This window comes from Fulmarus glacialis, unplaced genomic scaffold (genome assembly GCF_000690835.1).
Source record: "Fulmarus glacialis isolate BGI_N327 unplaced genomic scaffold, ASM69083v1 scaffold9659, whole genome shotgun sequence".
NCBI classification, from domain to species: domain Eukaryota; kingdom Metazoa; phylum Chordata; class Aves; order Procellariiformes; family Procellariidae; genus Fulmarus; species Fulmarus glacialis.
In genome coordinates this window covers 4328-21024 of record NW_009233970.1, presented here as the reverse complement: position 1 = coordinate 21024, position 16697 = coordinate 4328, and the positions used below count along the sequence as shown (strand labels likewise).

Sequence of the window (16697 nt, the reverse complement as noted above, 5' to 3'; positions counted from 1 at the left end):
CCTGCGGATGGGTAAAAGCAGCACCAAGTAACCATATTTTGCTCACAAACGTGCACGTGAAGAAAACCCGCGGCCCAGCCGGCTCTGGAGGAGCTGAAGGACAAACCTGAAACTGAAACTGGAATTGCGGAAAAAGGGGGGGCTGTCGAACTCCTGCAGGGAAAGGCACCTCCTGACGTCCTCCGCGGTGGGCAGCTGCTCGCTGGAGCCCCCGGGCGGCCTCCGCCGCAGCGGCCCTTCATCGCTCCCGTTGCACAGCGTGACCAGGCGGTTGTAGTCATCCAAGCTGACGGTGAAACAGCAAGAGGCACAAGTTAGAAGAAGGTGATGACGCCTGGCTTGTTGGCTTTTTCTCCCGCGGTATAAAAGAGGCCTCGGCTGTACATGTGGGAGAGCAGGGGTTAGGGACTGACACCCCCTGGGGCATCTCGGTCCACCTCCCGTGGCCTGGGAGCTGAATTTATTGCAGGACTGTCACCATGCCATGACTTTCCGTGGCTCTGCGGCCGCTGTGGACCATCAGTCATTTGGACCAAGACTCGCCGGGCTCGTCCTCCACAGAGAGAGGACACTTTAGAAAAGGGAAGCGCAACTCCCTTCACACCTACTCCCCTCCCGAGGGCTTCGGAAGAACAGTTTTTGCCAGACAATCTAAAAGAGTCTCTTGAATTTTGAATTGAAAAACTTTCAGTCCTGACTAAGGACTAGTTTTTTAACTCTTAACAAGGAGGAAAAAAAAACAGGAAAGTCCCACTGAGGGATGGGCTGAGAAAATGCAAGGAATGACAGTAAACAGGATTTCACTTTCCATCCCTCATCCCTTTTAGAAGAAAAGCAACTGTAATGCATTGCCTCCTCTTTTTTAGGGCCTGGAGGACATCCTGATGTTGCAGGCATTGCCCACTAGCTAATGGGGAGCAAGTCCTTTATATCAGGGAGAGAAAGAGGGAAGGAGGAGGAGAAAAACAGTGTAATGCTTGTGAAAAAATTCTGTGCTATTCAGTATAAAATGAAACAGCATTTTCAGAAACTCCTGAAGTAAACAAAAGCCCTTCTCTGCTTGACCTTGGCAAGGCAAAAGTTTAGTCGCTTCAGCTTTCAAGAAAAAACAAAACCCTATTTATCTTAGAGAAAAAGTAGGGACAAGATTTAAAGCCAACTGGTGCCTAAAGCTAGAATTCCAAGTAGTTCTTTAGGTACCCAGAGAAAGAGACTCTTTTGAAAAGCCCTGAGCTCTCGGTACCTCTGTCTGACTGACTGCACGCTACCCCGGAGCTGACAGAAGAAGGTTTTATGAGTATTGTTACCAGCAGCGTCTTATGTGGTAGCACCCCAATCCTGCACGCCACGGCCCTGCCCTCACCCGAATCAGTATATGCCTACAGACAGCTGGCAGCAAGCTCGGGGCTGTCTCTGTGTTGTTTTCCACATGAAATCTCAGCCGCTTTGAAGTCAATCCCCAAACTGCATTAAATATATCAGGGTTAAGATCTCACCCAATACAAGGGAACGGATTTTTCAGCCTATCTCTAGCTTCCTATACGCCAAAACAGTTTTCTGTTTCTGCTGCCAAAACCAGTCGGGTGTTTGTTACAGGGAACCGACACACAGGCATTTCTTCTTTAAAAAGATACTTGCCAATGTGCAAACTCTTCAGACTTTCGGCAGCCTCAAATTGGCTGAATCGACTAAAATCCTGTACCAAAAGAATCATCTTTAAAAAATATACTTTCGTAATACCGGGGGGGAAGTTTACACAGTACCATCTACACACAAACCAACCATGATTCCCAGTTTTAAAAAAGATGTCTTGGCTCTTTTCCTGCCGCTCACTCACATTGAGAGAGCAGCCCGCATTGCCAATACTGAATGAAAGCAAGGTTTGGTCAGTATGCAAGCTTGCCCTAGATATTCTCGTACCTGTTACAAACTATTTGCCACCGGGAGAACCTGGAGCTCAGGCTGATCAGCCCCGGGTCATCCGGCCGCGATGCTCCGAAGAGCTGGTCCGTGCAGATGTCGCACTCGTTTCTACCTGTGGCGAAGTTCCAGTAGGGCAGCGCGAAGGAGTCATTGCCCATCAGTTGCTGCAAGGGACAGAAACACGTTAGCAGGGAATCACCTTCAAAGGAAAGACAGAGAAAGGGACTCCTGCAAGTTGTTTCACTGGGTATTCACTGGATATTTCACTGGATATTCTGCTTTTCATTCCACGTTTCAACTACATGCAGTTCACAGTGCTGCTCCAACTCCTTTGAAAAGATTGGGGCGTTAAGTCAGTCCTAGCAAAGACATCGTCACTAGTTATTCTGCTGTTGGCCTGCACTTCTTCTGGCCATGTTAGGCTTTCTACCAACTCGGAGACCAGGCAGGAGAGCAGGAGCAGAGATGAATTGAGCCTTAAGGAACTAAGAGGCGTGCTGAGTGATGTAAGTGGGTAATGGGTAAAATTGTGCATGTGGTTTGCTTTCGCTCCAGAAAGGCTAGCCCTGGGGAAGAATCTGAACTTGTATTAATAGAGGAATACAGGGCATTTGCTTGTGCTTGCTTGTTAGATACGATTTCACGCAAGTAAGATCCTGCAGCTATTTTGATACCAACCATTTTTGTTAGAGATCCGCAAGGCTGAAATACAGTAACATTGCCAATGTAGAAGTAATGCAAATGGAAATGAGTCAATGCTTCAGCAACTGACTGTCGGGCACATTAAAATATTTATTTAAAAGATGTATTGCTAAATATATGCGTGTATTAAAGGTATAGCATGGCACATTTAAAGGGGGTAATATTTAGAGTTGCTTTCTTAGGAGGGTATCTTCAACATCAGCAGACAATATCTGTTACCATGTTTTACATGTAGGTGTTGCTTTGATTTCATTAATAAATACTGTTAATTCACATCTTCTGTCCACTGTTACGTAGATGAAGAAAAAAATCTCCATTATAACCTTCACATCATTGCTCACAGTGAGAAACTGTTTAGTCCTCAGTATCTTGAAAACACTAATTTCACTTTAAACAAAAAAGAGTCAATAAGCAAACACTCCTGAGAGTTTGGGTAAGAGTCTACCCTAGGAAATAGCTTACCCTTGGCTGGCTCGACAAAGTCACATAGCAAAAGAGAGAAGCTGCATGAGGAAAGGGAAAGGCTGTTCAGCTAACCTGCAGGTCCTTCTCCAGCAACAGCAAATGGTACCTATGCCAAGTAACAAAGGCAGGTCCTTGATGGGAGAAATCGATACCTGTGAAGGGGCGGCCAGGTCCTACAAAGGGAAGATAAAATACGCACTTAGGCAACAAATGAGGCTCGAGAGAAAGAGACCACCTTCTTCTATTGCCTGGAGTGGAGTTAAACAAAAACCTCCAGCTCTGCACCTTTGGAAGGAGCGCGCACATCAGAAGCTACACCACTTACATGGGACAAGTGAAACAAACTTCTCTGTGGATGTTCGCTTCAGCGCTTCTCAAAACTTCACATTCCCCCAAAAGTTGGATATTGTGAAGACTTCTTATGACTTTAGTGGATTTTGGTTCTAAGAAGCAGTCTTGTTGTCTAAAATCTTAGCTCCTTGCTAATATGTACTATATTATCTCATTCTCTTGCTCAGTGGCAGGACTTATACACATCTATCTATCAAGAGAACCTCAGCATTTTCCATAACCTGCCAACAGTAATTCAACATGTCCTTTGCCAATTTTCTTCAAATTGTTCTTGTTATTTCTTGTATTGTGCTCTTGTTATTACACATTAGAACTAAGACACTCAAAGGTTACGGGCTTCAAACCGCGTATGGACTTGTTTATCACTGCAGCAAGCTTCAACCCACATACGAATTTATTTATCACCGCAGCAGCACTGGAAGTTGCCTTTTTCCCTTTCACATGACCATCCTGTCCCCTGACAGACTGTGGCCCTTGCTAGGCCAGAGACCGCTTCCTTCAGCCCTGCAAATCGGAATCATGTCAGAAGGGGAGACTGAAGAAAACCCCACTGGAAGGTAGCAGGTACCCTCTAGCAAGGAGGTAGATACGGGCTGTTCAGCTTGCACGTAGGGCTGCCAGATAGAAAAGGCATACTGCTGCCTCCTCTTGCGAGAGCTGGGCTTTGCGAAGTGGGGCTGGCATAGGTACTTTTGTCTAGAAGAGCAATGAGGACTAGGAATCCTGATTTGGGAGAAAGCATGGGGTTAGATACCCAGACCTCTAACCTGGTTTGGTTTTAAAAGCTGGCTGTGGTTAGTCAGGCAAATCCCATCCTTAGTGACTTGCTGAAGGCCACAGAAAGCAGTAGCACTTCAGTCCCCAATGTCTTTGCACGGTCTCTGCCTTCACAACCGCAGAGCCCCTTTCCCACTGCTGCTGCATCTACCTTGTCCTGTGGACTAGGAACATCTTTTTGAAGTGAATCACTGCCTGACCACGCTTTGGTTCACCCAACAGTGGAGCCTGTGAACTGCCTCCCTGTCAGATGGAAGATGCACCAGGAGTGCGGCTGGTGTGCTCCAGCTGCCACGGGGCGTTCAGTCGCGGGGTCCAGACTGCAGCAGGTCTGAAGCAGACCTCCCTCAGCTGCGGGTGGCTCCTCAGCACCAGCTGTTTCACTCCACAGATCTGCTCCTACTGGGACTCACTGCTCGCTAAACTACCGCAGCCCTGTTAAAGCATACTTACCTTTGTTCAGCAATGGTACTTTTCACCCTCTCCTTTACCTGCAGAGCCCCTTGGATAAGAAAAGCACTAACCTAATAGCGTGTCTCTGACTGAGTAGTAATGAAGCCAAACAAAGTAGTTATAAATACTACAGTTGGCAATTTGCAGTTCCTCTCCGGTGGGACCAAGCAGACTTATCCAGTGCTGAGTTGCAATTACATAGTCTGGGTGAATGGTTGTCTTTGCACGGTCTAGAGCATCGAAGAACTGCTCTCTCTCCTCTGCCGTCAGGGAGAGGACATCCTTCCTGACAACCGGTGGCTTCCTCACGTTGCAGTCGGGGCCGGTCCAGCCAAACTTGCAGTCACCGCAGTTATAGCCAGCAAAGTTTCCTTAATCGAGAGAGAAAGAGCAGTCATGACATTATGAATCAGATAAAACTAACAGTGAAATGCAGAAGAATTAAGAATTAGCACTCTTTTTCCCCAGAGACACCAGTTCCTGGAAGGGACAGCAGCTGAGCAGACTGGCAGCTTTGCCAATTGCCTAACCAGAAGGATGGCTCGCTTCCCAGAGCCACGGCAGGGCCAAGAATCACACTCAGCCAGTTGGGGAGGTGAAGCGCGGGGTAAGGGGCTTGACACCTCAGGGTGCTCAGAGCCCTGCTGAAGCCCTCAGGCACGTGAGGAGACTCACCGAACAGAGGGCTGAGCACTTCAGGTTAAGCACGTGATGAAGTGCTTTGCTTGATTGGCTCTCAAGTACTCCCAGACTTCCAGGATCAAACCCAAAAAAGGGTCTGCTCACGTGGATCCTTAAGCACAGAAAAAAATCCCCAAACAAAACAGTTCTCTTAAGGACAAAGCTTAGGAAAAACTAATGTCTGTTAACAATGTGTCTGGGACGAACACAATCCAGGACAAGCACCAGGGGTGCTGCAGGTCACGCTGTAAGCATTATTAAATGATGCTGCAGTAGGAGCCTGAGAAACACAGCAGTACCGTCGTTCCCCACTGGCATCGTTCCTGAGGCAAATAATCAGGTCCGCTCTAGGCTATTAGCTCAGCCCAGGAAAGCAGAGCTTGCTTTAAGCATGGCCTCTCGCCCACCATGGCAGACTGCCAGCAGCAGAAAGGCCCCGCTGCAGCTTGCTTTGCCTTTGCCAGGGGAGACGGGGAACAAGCAGCCGTTCCTGCAGCACAACATCCACCTCCTGCCCGCACGCAGGCAGGCTGCCGGCGTAGCAGCGGTGTGGGGCAGAGGGCATTGCTGCCAGGGTGAAGGGGGAGCGGAGGGGCAACCAGGGCTCCCCTGGGATCTCCACTCAGTTCTCCAAAATCTGCACTGAGACTTCCTCCAACCTCACATACACACTCACTCCACAACAAGTGTCTTCCAAAATGCTACAAAATCTCACTGCTCCCCGCACATATCGGCGCTGCTAGACCCAGGACAGGCTTCGGGCTAACATGGAGATGGGCAAGTGGCTTATGAAGTGTTCCTGGACAGGCAGACGCCCCTAGGCTGTAGGCTTGAGTCTATGAGCAAAACAGCAGTTAACACTAAAGTAAGATTTCAGATTGTCAGGGGCTACAGGGCTTATTACCAATTTCAAAGACCCCGAGGGTTACAAGGGCTGTTACCAAGAAGGTGTGTAGCTTATGGCTAGCTCTAGGATAAGGGCTGCTGAGCTCTAAAGATTTGTAACAGACTCCTGTGAGACCCACCAAGAGGACATGAGGACTCTTAACTGTAGATTTGGAGAGCTTATGGTTACTCAGGAGGCTCTGAGATCTATAGGTTTACACGCTATCATGAAGCTTAGGACCAGTGCTAAGGTTAGGGACCACAAGCGTGAAGATTTCAACTAGGTTTTGGATCATGCAGAGCCCGTTGGGGTACCATGAGGACAGTTTCCAGGTGTATGGCTTACTTTTCATCCCAATGCAGGTAGGAGCAGCTGGGCTCAACTGCCATGTTTCAGCTAGGACAGAAGGCACCCAAAACCAGGGGTCTGCATTAGGGGGTGAGGACTTTGCCAGAAAAGCGAGTAGTTTATAGTTTTATGAAAGAAAGAAGATTGCATGGATATGTTATTATGATGAAGGCAGAGATTAAGATGGGGGGAAGCAACATGGAAGGTTGATTTTATCACGATATCCTGACAGTCTCATTGGAAGAGCACGACTGCTGTTGCGAATTTGATGTACGCCACTATCTGTACACTTGCTCATTCTTGACAACTCTCAACAGCCCTAGCTGTTAGGGCCCATCACATACTCCCACAGGTACCGGCCAGATGACAAATCATCGGGAATATCTTGCAACATTGCCTAATTAGGCCAAATATATTGCATAAATTTCAATACATGGATCATGAACTTCTGGAAAGCAGCTGTTGTCCCCTCACACCCAAAGGTACAATTTAATCCTTTTTAAGAGAAGGGGGGCAAAGCAGGAATTAACCACAAAAAGATCTGTCAACGGCCTTTTTTGAGATTGGCAGTCACGCTTCCAGTAATTTAAATGACCCATCTACTCAGAGCGCTGGATAAGCATCACATTGAAATATAGCACTAACAGAACCAAATCCCACACAGTTATGAATTTCTTAGCGTTCTCCTGGAAATGCCTTTGCATCCAGCATCGAGATGACCATCGAGCTGACCACAGCAGAGTAGAGCCCAGGAAACCTTTCTGAAAATCATCCTTAAGGTTGCCTGCCACCTTAATGTTTTGTCACTGGTATATTTAGATAATAAAGACTGCAAGGAGAAGAGAATACAAGTGAAATAAAAACGCAGCTAGAGGAACCAGATTTAACGAGCCGAGGAGAGCGGACAGCTTAGCAGAAGTAAGGCTGAATGAAAGGACACTACATTCTGGTCACGTAACTAGGGACCCAGCCCCGCAAATATCAAATAACGGTGCTTACCGCTACTTGGACCAGCAAATTAATGTCTGCCTATGCAGACCGTGTCTGTCTACACTCCTCTTCAATCTACTCCCAGGTTTTGATGCCCTAATTACTTAGACTGCGTAAATATTGGTGCATGCCCATGTGCTTCATTGCCCTTCTGACTCAGGGTCTGTGCTTACATGTGATACCTGACTTTAGTTTTGGAGGTAAATAAGAACCTTTAAAATGAAAAAAACCTACATCCAATTTTTTTTTAAAGTGTCTGGAAAAGTACTTCCACACAAGCATTTGAAATCAAGTCAAAGGAAAAGATTAAAAATCGATTTATACTCTGAATTCTGTTGTTATTATTTTGAGGAGCTTCAGTAACGCTGTGTATCCATTTAAGTCATCTGCCACTACCTCTCTGCTTTCAGCTGATAACAGCATTGCAAAACTTAACCTCGTAGGCTGAAATTTTCTGCAGTGCTTCTTTCTCAGATTGATCCGGGCTTTTTTGACAGAGAGAGCCAAGGTATATTTTAGCAAAACAGTTCAACTAGTTCTAAGAGTCAGGCTGAAGGAAAGGAGGCTATTCTTCCCATGTTAGAAAACTCAAACAACTTTATATTTCCAAGAAGAAATCCCAGGCTGCATTTGAAACCTGCCTAGCAGGTGTCTTCAGTGCTTGAGATGTGCCTTTTGCCTGACTCCCGGCACCCTCTCCTGCCAGCCCTGCAACGCAGCCTGGGCTGAGGCTACGGTTCCTCCTCATTTTAACCCTCCTTCAACCAGGGCGGCTGCTGCTGAAAAAGGGTCTGTCGCCTTACCCTGCCTTACCCTGTACTAGAGAACTGGTCTTACTAAAACCTGACCCCTTTGGCCAGGTTAGCCTTCGAGCACATCTCCTCCCTGACCCGTTTTGCCTCCAGCCTGTGAACGCAGAGGCCCATGTCAGGTCACGGTGGGAAGGAGCGGCTGGAGATGGGAAGGAAAAGGACACGATGGCCTCTTTGGTGGTTGTACAGACCCATTTCGGATCAAAGTGAGTTGTAGACTTAGTTAACGACCCTGGGAAACACCCTGGCCAGACATCCACACATTTTCAGTGCACAGGGGTGTATCGTGCTGCAAAGTACTACTCCAAGAGGAATACATCTCTGATCAATGCACACTGATCCAGGTTCTCTGCGCCATGATTAGCAGTGACAGAGGTTCGAACGCAGCACTGAAACGTCCAAAACCCTGCAGAGAAAGGTGATGGGTGGCTACAGGGACAACTCTAGGGGCAAAGAGGAAAACCCAGAAGTCTGCATGAGAGAAAACACTTTCTCAACTCCGTTGCTCTGAAAAAGTGCTGACAGTATCATGAACAGGATAGTACTTTTAGGAAACTGATAATATTTGAAGCTTTCTTGACGCCTTACGCCATCAGGGACGTTTCTGGCCTTCAGAGCGATGTTAGCAGACCCATCCATGCCCGTCCTCCCACCCCAGCGCCCCTCTCACCTGTGCACCAACAGCTCTGGTTGAAGAACTTGAGGGGCCACTGTTCCCGGTCATCCACATTTTGAAGGGTGTAGGGGCCACTCCAGGGCCGAGTGTCTGCCTGCACCCCTTGACACCGTCCCCTGCCCTGCAGGGACCCACAGACGTTGCCTGGCTCCGTCCCCAAGGCCGGGCAGCAGCGCTTCAAGCGAAGGGCATCCACTGTCATGCAGGCACGGGGGAACTGTGCCTGTGCCCGGGGGGGACAGCAGCAGCTCAGGTAGCCCAGCCCAACCCAGAAGAGCCACCGCAGGGCGCCCATTACGGCTGGGGGCAGCCTCTGCCTCTCCGCTGGACCTGAGCGAGCGGAGCAGGGAGATCTCCACCGTGGGACAACCTGGCCTCCCCGCGGCTCCGTGCCCCGGCCAACTGGGATAATCCCTCTCGCTGCTGAGGATGCTGGTGTCTGGTGTTTGTTTAATCCCAGTCTCTAATTGCCTTGAATGCAGTTCAAAAGACGGACGCTTTGGCTCTGCGGTGCCTGCCCAGCAGCCACGGCTTTGAGCGGGGTTTACATAGAGGTTGGGAGAAGCCCTCATTAGAGGGATTAGCACGGCACAAATCCTCGTGTTTCACACATGACATCAAGGGCAGAAAAGACGCCAGCGTGAGAGCAAGTTCTGCGGGCTCTGGCAGCTTGTCAGGAGAGTGAATGCCTCAGATTTATTTCTCCAGGTCTTTCATGAGCTTTGAGAAATTGATGGTCTAGTTTTAGCTGAGGTGGCTGGAGAAGCAGGTTTATTCTTTTAATCAAAACTCTGTAAACAGATGATAAATAGAAGAGGAAACCCCTTCTCTTTTCAGTTCATTCACTGCAAGATAATACTATCCGCTAAAGCAGTAGCAGTAGAAAATTAACTGGAAACGCAGAGGATATAGGGGCATCATTAACGAAAATTAATAAACCTGGTAGTAGCAGTTAGTGATGGAGACTCCATCTGCTGATTGCAGAATATCTGAGTAGCAATTGGAGAAGGGTTCCCGTCTTAACAGCCTTTTTGCATGCAAAATAAATTATTTGGTTTTAAAGGGTGAGTGGTCCTTGTTTGTGCTCTAATCCTTTCCCCATCATTACACCAGAGGTTGTTTTGGGGCTGATCTGGCTGCTAGACTTTCAGAACTGTCACAGCTGAGCATTTATTGCCCACCTGGCAGGAGACAGTCTCGAAGATCAATACACACACCAGACATGCAGACAAGTGGTTTTGTTCAGGACATCGACAAAAATTACTTTTAAAAGCTGCTAGCATGCAGCAGTTCTTGCCCGCAGTGCAACTCCTATGTGCTAGAGGAATAAAATGAATAAATCAAAATAAAGTAGTGATAAGTCATGAGAGGAGTCTGAAGCAATAGCTATTAGTTCAGCTCCACCATACTGAATAAAAACTGGCAACTCCCTCTGCTTCACTGAAAGCTTTCTCTACCCCGCCACTCTCCACACCTCTATTGTTTAGCCATTTTTGTAAGTATGTATAATGAAAACAGCTGTGGTTGTGTCTGTACTGTTCAGTATTTCCACGGATGTTCAACCACACTATTCTGGCACAAGAAGTCTCTTATCTATGCAGCAAACTTATTGCCATTATGCAGCTAAGGAGTTCATCCACACTGCAGACACTGTCATCAGCACTTTCAGATTCTCCAATCTTTATAGGAAAAATTTATTACTTGCCAGACAAACTGAAATGTGATTCTACTTCATTTTTGGAAGTACGGTTAGAAAGCCAATTAGCAATACCACGTAGCCTGAAATGGGTTTCAACTCATTGCCCTTAGGATTCCATTTACCTGGAACTGGCTTTTGCCTGCTGCTTCCAACACATGTGAAAAAGACAGAAATTGAGACTAGTTGCTGGAAAAATATGTTGAAGAAGATCAGGAGTTATATATGGAGGTACTAACTCAAAAACACTCTGAACAACGCACCTCCCTATGCTACTCAGCACCTGAACACACCTCTCTGGCGTGGAAAGATCAGTCCTTGAACCTAGGCTAGACAATGTCTTGAACCAAAGTTACCAACATAACATCTGAGAGCAATTAAAGTGAACACACATTTATCAGCATCACCAAAAAAACCATCAAAAAATATGGACAGGATTCAGCTAGCCGACTAAACACCTGAACTGAGGTGTCTATATGTAAATTATGTGTCTATGCAACCATTATAATCAAAGCCGGCTCAGTTCAGACACCCCTAGGAAGGTAGCTACTGCCATTTGGGAGCCTACATGAGACAGAAAGAGTAAGCACAGAGAAAGGCAAGGTGCTGAGGCAGGCAAGGCAAGGTAAGGCAAGGAAAAGCACTTCTAGTGTAATACGTGAGGAAGGAGACCTGTGTCCTTTTCGGAGAAGTTAGAGTGTGGAGAAAAGATAGATGATAATATGGAGATTACTTAGTTAGCAGGGGAAAGAAAACTGAGTAGAAGAGGGGCGTGTACGTGTACTTCCCTCCATCACAGCTACGCAATTTTACAAAACTGGGGCACGCTACAGCATGCCGTACTAGTATAGCTGTAGCGCTAGCCTCTGGTCCTCAGTATTGCATCAACATTTCGGGAGTGCCCTCCCCGGCCAGGGGGGGAGCACCTGGGCGGAGAGAAACAGGACGGACAGATCCCACATCCTGGCGTCACCCTGCCGGTGCCCCTTGCAAGGCTTGCCGGCATCGGCAGCCGCACGCCGCTCATGACAGGCCGTGCGGAAGACACCGAGCCAAATTACAAAAAGACAGTTGTCTTTCGGTTAGTCACTGGGAAAACAGCAGGCACTGTCCGTTTCTTAGTGCCTCGCTGTTCAGGAGTTCCCGCAGCTTCCCCGCGGCCATTGCGCTTAAATAAAGGAGCCGTTGTTAGGGCCGCACAACACCAGCACTATACCAGTTTACAAAATAGCATGCTGAATGACTTTTTATTTACTACGGGGTTTTACTCTCTCTTGAAAAATGAGTAGCGCTGTGTGTTGGCACCACTGCCCAGAACTGCTTGCCTGCAGCTATCAAAGGACTTTTCAGGCAGCGACTCTGAGCACATGAGCAGTGGCCCAAGCCCCCTTGATCCAAACTGTAACCGCGCTGCCTCGTCCACACTTCCGAGCTATCAGGTCAGGCTACCACACCTCAAACTGTCTTAAATTTATTAGTTAAAATATTTAGGCTTTACACTGAAAGTACAGGAAAACTGTATTTCAGCTACCTTGTACACTGGATTTGTGCCCAGGTTCACCCCTAATAGCAAACTTCTCAGCCTATCGTCAAATATACCCATACGGATGCCAATGCATTTTTGGGATTAATACGGTCACGTATTTTTTTGGCAAGAGAGGGAATAAAGAAAAAGACCACTCAAAGACCACCACAGGCAAAGACATCACTAAACACAACTCACCCAAGTAATACAAAATTCCTGAGCAGTAAGTAGGCAGTGGGTTCACTTTTTTTTTCTCAATGACAGTATTGTTTCTCAGGCTCCTTCGACTGTACTCAAGCACAGATTAGCATCAAGCCTGAAAAGTATGTAGCCTTTGGAATTTTGGAAAGAATTTTGACCAAAATACAACATTCTACATATAAATTTATGTGGAAATCAATATATCAATAGAAAGAATAAACCACATAATAATTCATAATGGCAGGTGATAATTCTGGAGATAACAAGAAGAAAAATAATTCTACAAGGAAAACTGGAGACAAGTAAAAGATCAAGGTCAAAGTGGAAAGAAAAGAGACAGGATAAGCAGCACCCAAGCATCTGCTCCACAGACAAAAGAATTTTCAAATTTAAAAAAGAAAAACAACCCCACCATATGATAAGAAGCAAACTCACCCAGTCGAGTGAATCCATGATATCTCAAGCTGAGCACTCAAAAGTGATGAGCACTTCTGGAAATTTTGGCTGTTATGAATATTTTTCTTTTTCTTTTCTTTGAAGAAAATATTACACCTCTGATTCCTTGTTCTGCCAAACCACCTTTATATTAGCTTAGGGGTATTTACATTGTCAAAAACCTCACCTGAGAAAGAACAGATTCTACTTCTGTTGAGCAAAATTTCAAGGCTGGACAAAAAGGACTTAGCAAGAAACCCAAATTAGAATACCTTAGTACATTTTTCATTGCTCCAAAGATCATGTAACATGCCTTTATCTTACGCATGACATGAAACTGGCCATAATAAAAATGCTTTGAATGAAAATGAACCCATGCTAATCTTTATCCAAAGCTTACATCAAATCCACCTTTTTGTTCCTATTTTAAGTGACAGATAAATATTTTGGCTGCTGATTTTAAATGTGAATTTATGTGCTCCAGATTTCATAGAGTAAGAAGCATGACCTAAGGCATGTTTTTCCAACACTGCCACCAGGAATGTATTACTTGAACACTTACGAAAGCCTCTTATTGGAAAATGTGTGAAGCAAAGCTATTCATTATACACGGTGGAAGTCAATTCAAGACGAAGATACCTTCATTATGCATCTACCATGTATGCATCTGTCTAGGAGCTACGTGTCTTTAAGTTCTCATGATGGCAAATAGATATCTTAATCATTATAGTCGATGGAGCGTAAAGAGTAGCTCACCCGGAAGAGAGAGATCTCAAAGACATAAATTTCCTAGGAGATTCAGGAAACCTAGAACACGCTAGATGGCAAGTAGAAGAGAGAGCTGTTAAGTGCCCCAATAGAAGTAAAGACTTCAGTGTGAGATTACGCATTACTAGGCACCAGAGACTACACAAGTAAGCCATTTGGCTCCACAATGAGACATTTCAGGTGAGCTGACAAAAGAAAAAGCTTGCACCTGAAAAAAAAAGCTCCTCCTAAATACTAAAAACAGCCACCAAACAGAAATCCATGGGAAGAAAGGCTTCCCTACGTCTGTTGATCTTGTGTTTATTTGACTCTCTGAGTTACCCAAGTGCAACCAGTTCTACACAAAATCTCGTAAGTCATTAGATCTGGAAAAAAACAACTCAACACTTGCAGAAACAATCTTTGTTCTCTTAGGCTTATGTCTCAAAGCAGTACATCTCAGAAAAATAGTTACTCCAATATTTCAAAATTTTCAATAAATTGCAATAAATTGCAATAAGGGATGTCCTAAAAAGAAAAGAGTACTTGCCACTCTGTTTCCTCATTTGTTCATCCACTACCCATGTAGGTTTCTTCATGCTTGCAAGATTATCTTTCGTTTCTAGTACGTGTGATGATAATTTTTCAAACATCCTTTTACTTAGGCCTTTTGATTCCTACCTTTGTGCTGGAATTTTCTTCCTTTTTACTTTGCTATTTACCTGCTCATCTCTGTTCTCTCCCGCCCTCCTTAAGAGTAGACACCCTTGAATCTTTTCTCCCTTCTTTCTCCTCCCATCCCGTTCTGCTTTTTCCTTCTTACACAGGCTCTTACTCATTCATGTCTTCTCTCTTCCTTCCTCCAAAGCAGACCACTGCCCTTTCATGACCTTGCCCTTTGTCTCCCTGTCCTGTAGCTGGGAAAATGAGGCCAAAGTTTGGGCATGCAGAGCAGCTCTGGAGATCTCATGATCCTGTCCTTGCACAAAATTCCTCTTCATATGAACAGTCTCATCAGCTCCTGCCTTCTCATATTTATGTTATTTACCCAGTTCCTTTCTAATTTGTGGACTTCTTTTCCTGGAAACCAATTTACGTGCTACAACATATTCACATTGTTAGAACAGAAAAGCAACTCAGAGAAGGGTAATCTGATCAGGTCTCACAGAAAACACACAACAAGACTGCAGACAGGAATTCAACCTGAGTTAAAGACAGCTTCACGGTCTTAGGTTAGTTTCCTTTCCTCAACAGCCACAAGGCTGCTGTGCTCGTATCCCATCAGTCTGGACGCTGGATTACTCGAGCTTTCCTTGTGTCGCGAATTCCACTCATCAACCTTTCCATCACTTTACCAGCAGGCTTCCTCGCGAGAGAGCATTAAATTTATCTCATCTGATGTTAGACATCTGTTGATTACGGGTATCTACATTTAACTGGTCATCCAGGGCTTCCTTTATAGGACCCTCTCTTAATGGTGAGAAATAAATGGTTTTAGGGTGCAATGCACTTGGCCTGTTTTCTGTACCCACATTAGGAGGGGATGAATTGCATCACACAAAGGCCTAACCTTCTCCATTTATTTATTGTAAGGGGAGCCTAGGGTTCAGTGGTACTCAATACACATGAGAGGTCTACATTTAGACAGATAAATCCCACCTGGATTCCTCACTGATTCCTCACTGGGCCTTGCGATCCAGCTGAACTTGCCTCCCACAAGTCTGGAGCTGACTGCAATGGGAAATCCTCATTACTTAAAGACATCCACTTCCAAAGCTCCAAATTTGATGGCACTTGGCTTCTCACCTCTCCAAGGACATGTGCTAGCTGAAACACGTGCTATATACAACTTGCTTAGAAAGGTCCTAAAATCATACACTGCTTTAGTATGGCAGAACCTGTGTCAACCCTGCTAGATCTTTCCTCAGCCTTAAACAAACATCATTTAGAAATTCCTGACACATTTTCACACTTTTAAGTCAGGTATTGCCTTAGTGTAATTTTATTCATTTCTGTCGGAGATAATGAATGAGCACTTCCATTTCCTTTAAGATCTTTCTTCTGTCCTATTCCTTCATTTAACATGTCTGAGAAACCTCTTCAGAGATCATGAAGCAGTACCATCATTTGGCTAATGACACTCAGTACCATGTCACTTTATATCTAAACAAGCATTCTTTTTCCAGTGTCCATCATATGTAGGAATACGGGTGAAAGCTTAAACTACTTATAGTTTAGATAAACACAATGCTGACTGGCAGATGAAACCATCCTGAGAAAGCAACACCACTTATCTCAGCATCTTCAGCTGGCAAAGGATGTGTAAAAAACGTCAAAGAGATCTACCACTCGAGAGCCTCTCTATATCTGCCTCTGCACCAATGCTGTGGTGACCACCTGTCCAAAGGCTGTCCAAAACCGACTTCATCTCCAGAGTTATTTCATCAGCGTCTAACCTGGGCTAACTATAAAGACAGTTATAGAATGTAAAGTATGATTCACTTAAGGAACCCAGGCATCTGGAAGGTAGGAGAGCTAAATCTCAGTTATCCTGTGGTTCCCCAATAGTCTATGAAGGCAAAGAAGCACCTCCACGGGACAACTCATCCCATTCTCAGACAGGCATCTTGGCAAGGTCAGATGACCTCTCTCTGTCCTAATTTCTTTGCCTTGACCTTAAAAGGAGGAGAGGGTGGCTAGTTCAGACTTAGGCAGACACTGAACTTTTAAATGTCTAAAGTGAAGTGAGATGAATCCCACTCCAAATGGCTGCGGTAGGAGAGCACCTGATTTACATAGAGATTACATAGATTTATGCTGGTTGACAGAAAAATGGAGAGAGATGTGAGCTGTTTTAATATCCTAGTTTGGGCACATGTGGAGCTTTACAGATGTTGTGCAAAACCTGTAAGGAGCCTGCAGCCCGGCTAGCACGCAGGCTGCCTTTGTGGCTCCCGGTCGTTCAGCACCCGGTCGGGAAGGCGTGAGCCAAAGACCTCATGTGCAGCGTGGAAGGGCTAGGACAGAGG

At 45.8% G+C, this 16697-nt stretch overlaps 1 protein-coding gene across 1 annotated transcript in view; it reads right to left on the bottom strand.

The window, feature by feature from the left end:
• The window catches only part of DCT (dopachrome tautomerase), a 13498-nt gene extending 4139 nt beyond the window's left edge, over window positions 1–9359 (bottom strand). Inside the window, 5 exon segments of the mRNA XM_009585504.1 lie at window positions 33–286; window positions 1921–2087; window positions 3163–3263; window positions 4743–5042; window positions 9059–9359. Of these exon segments, the coding sequence (XP_009583799.1) occupies window positions 33–286; window positions 1921–2087; window positions 3163–3263; window positions 4743–5042; window positions 9059–9359 (1123 nt within the window).
• Window positions 9360–16697: the final 7338 nt, after the last annotated feature.